This window comes from Eleutherodactylus coqui, chromosome 2, assembly GCF_035609145.1.
Source record: "Eleutherodactylus coqui strain aEleCoq1 chromosome 2, aEleCoq1.hap1, whole genome shotgun sequence".
NCBI classification, from domain to species: Eukaryota; Metazoa; Chordata; class Amphibia; order Anura; family Eleutherodactylidae; genus Eleutherodactylus; species Eleutherodactylus coqui.
In genome coordinates this window covers 341,464,800-341,466,766 of record NC_089838.1, presented here as the reverse complement: position 1 = coordinate 341,466,766, position 1,967 = coordinate 341,464,800, and the positions used below count along the sequence as shown (strand labels likewise).

The following is a 1,967-nucleotide window of genomic DNA, read 5'->3' as shown; positions in this document are numbered from 1 at the left end:
TCAGCATCGGTGGTGGAAACACAAACCTTCATTGTTCTATAAATATTTTATTTATTGTTGTAATTGATTTGTTGAGTGAAACGAGTTTAAAGCAGTCAGAGTAATTCCAAGAAATGCCCTAACTATCCGCCGAGGTCCGGCACGGAGTTTCCTTGGCGCCATTAATGGCTTATAAACACAAACTCATTAGGGCTGCGCATTACGTGTGCAAAATTTGTATTTTTGTACATGTACAATAAATAGCACGTATTAAGCTTAATTACACATTGAGGAGCATGGTTGCGTGTTTTCTTGTGCACGCAAATACACGGGGCATGCATGCGCAAAACTGTAAAATACACATGCACGCAAAAACGCAACGCCCATCTCAAATACGCTTCCGCCCATGTAACGCTGGGTGTAATGTAATAATAAACAGTGACTTGCTACAACAGGTTATTTGGCCACCATATATGTAAGGCCTGATGAAGTCACCTCACCCACAAACACTACGACCTGTAGAGTGAAAACACAAATTGTAATTCAGCCCGTGTCGTATATCTTTCCATGCCAATACGCTAGCTACACCCTGTCCTCTACAGCTGTATGCACGGAAGCACCTAGCTGCAGTTTACAGGCACTTCTCAGCAACATGTGGAAAGTTTTTTCCTTTGGCCTCCTCTAGGTTAAGCAGATATGCATGGCCACTTGGCAAAACATGAGGCGCTGATCTGAGCCTATATTGCCATTCTAGTGCCTCCTTGATGCGTCATTAGTTTTTTTGTGAAATATATAGGACCAACTACCCCCGAACCCTGGGTACCTCAGGGCGAGTTCTGCATTGCCTGTATGATCACTCGTTTCACCTCCTTATTCCTTAAGCTATATATGAGAGGGTTCAGCATTGGTGTCACTACTGAGTAGAAGACAGATACCACCTTGTCCCATTTCCCAAACTCGGTGGCGGGAGGACGTAGGTAGACGAAGAAAACGGTCCCGTAGAAGATAGAGACACACGTGAGATGTGAAGAACATGTACTGAAGGCCTTCATCCTGCCTTCTGTAGACCTGATCTTCAGAATGGAGGCAATTATTAGAGAGTATGAGACCAAGACCATGACCATAGAGCCTATTCCACAAGAACACGTGAAGAAGACTGTCACCAAGTCACACAGAAGGGTGCTAGAGCAGGACAACCTGAGCAGTGGAGGGATGTCGCAGTAGAAATGGTTCAGGAGGTTTGGCCCACAGAATCGGAGATGGAAAATGCAACTGGTTTGCACTGTTGATTGCAAGAATCCAATAGATGAGGCGAGGAGGATCAGATTCAGACATCTGCTACTGGTCATTATAGAGAAGTAATGAAGAGGGTGGCAGATAGCGACATAGCGGTCATATGACATGCTAGAGAGCAGGAGAGCTTCTGTGACTGCCAGGGCAGCAAAGAAGAAGAGTTGCAGGGCGCAACCATTAAATGATATAGACTTCACCTTGGAAAACAGGTTGAAAAGAATCTTGGGAGTCACCACCGAGGAATAGCAGAGGTCAACTATGGAGAGGTACGACAGGAAGTAGTACATGGGGCTATGGAGGCTGGTGGTACAATGTACAATAGCTACCATGCCAATGTTGCCCACTACGGTCACTGTGTAGACCACTAAGAAGAGTGTAAAGAGGAAGGAGACAAGCTTCTCATCATCTGTTAGTCCGGAAAACAGGAACAACGTCACTTGTGTCTGGTTGGCGATTTCCATTGTCCTCTGTAATTATGGAAATGACATGTCAATGATACCCTATAAACTCCCCAGGTGGTTTGTGTTACCAAGTGTAGCGTTTTCAGAGCATCTTGATCAACAGGACTATGTTCACATGGTATGAATTGCGCTCAACTAAAAAAAACCAGTAAGGTGTGGAATGAATAGGGATTTCTCCCACCATGTAACATAGTATGTTAGGCTGAATGAAGACAATGCCCATGTAGTTCATTC

The 1,967-nt window shown here is 44.6% G+C and overlaps 1 protein-coding gene across 1 annotated transcript; it reads right to left on the bottom strand.

Annotated features, from left to right (window-relative positions):
• Positions 1 to 803: 803 nt before the first annotated feature.
• On the bottom strand, positions 804 to 1,733 carry LOC136610493 (olfactory receptor 5AP2-like). Its single transcript, XM_066589725.1, has one exon. It carries the CDS (start codon positions 1,731 to 1,733, stop codon positions 804 to 806), a length of 930 nt encoding a protein of 309 aa, XP_066445822.1.
• Between the last annotated feature and the right edge of the window lie 234 nt (positions 1,734 to 1,967).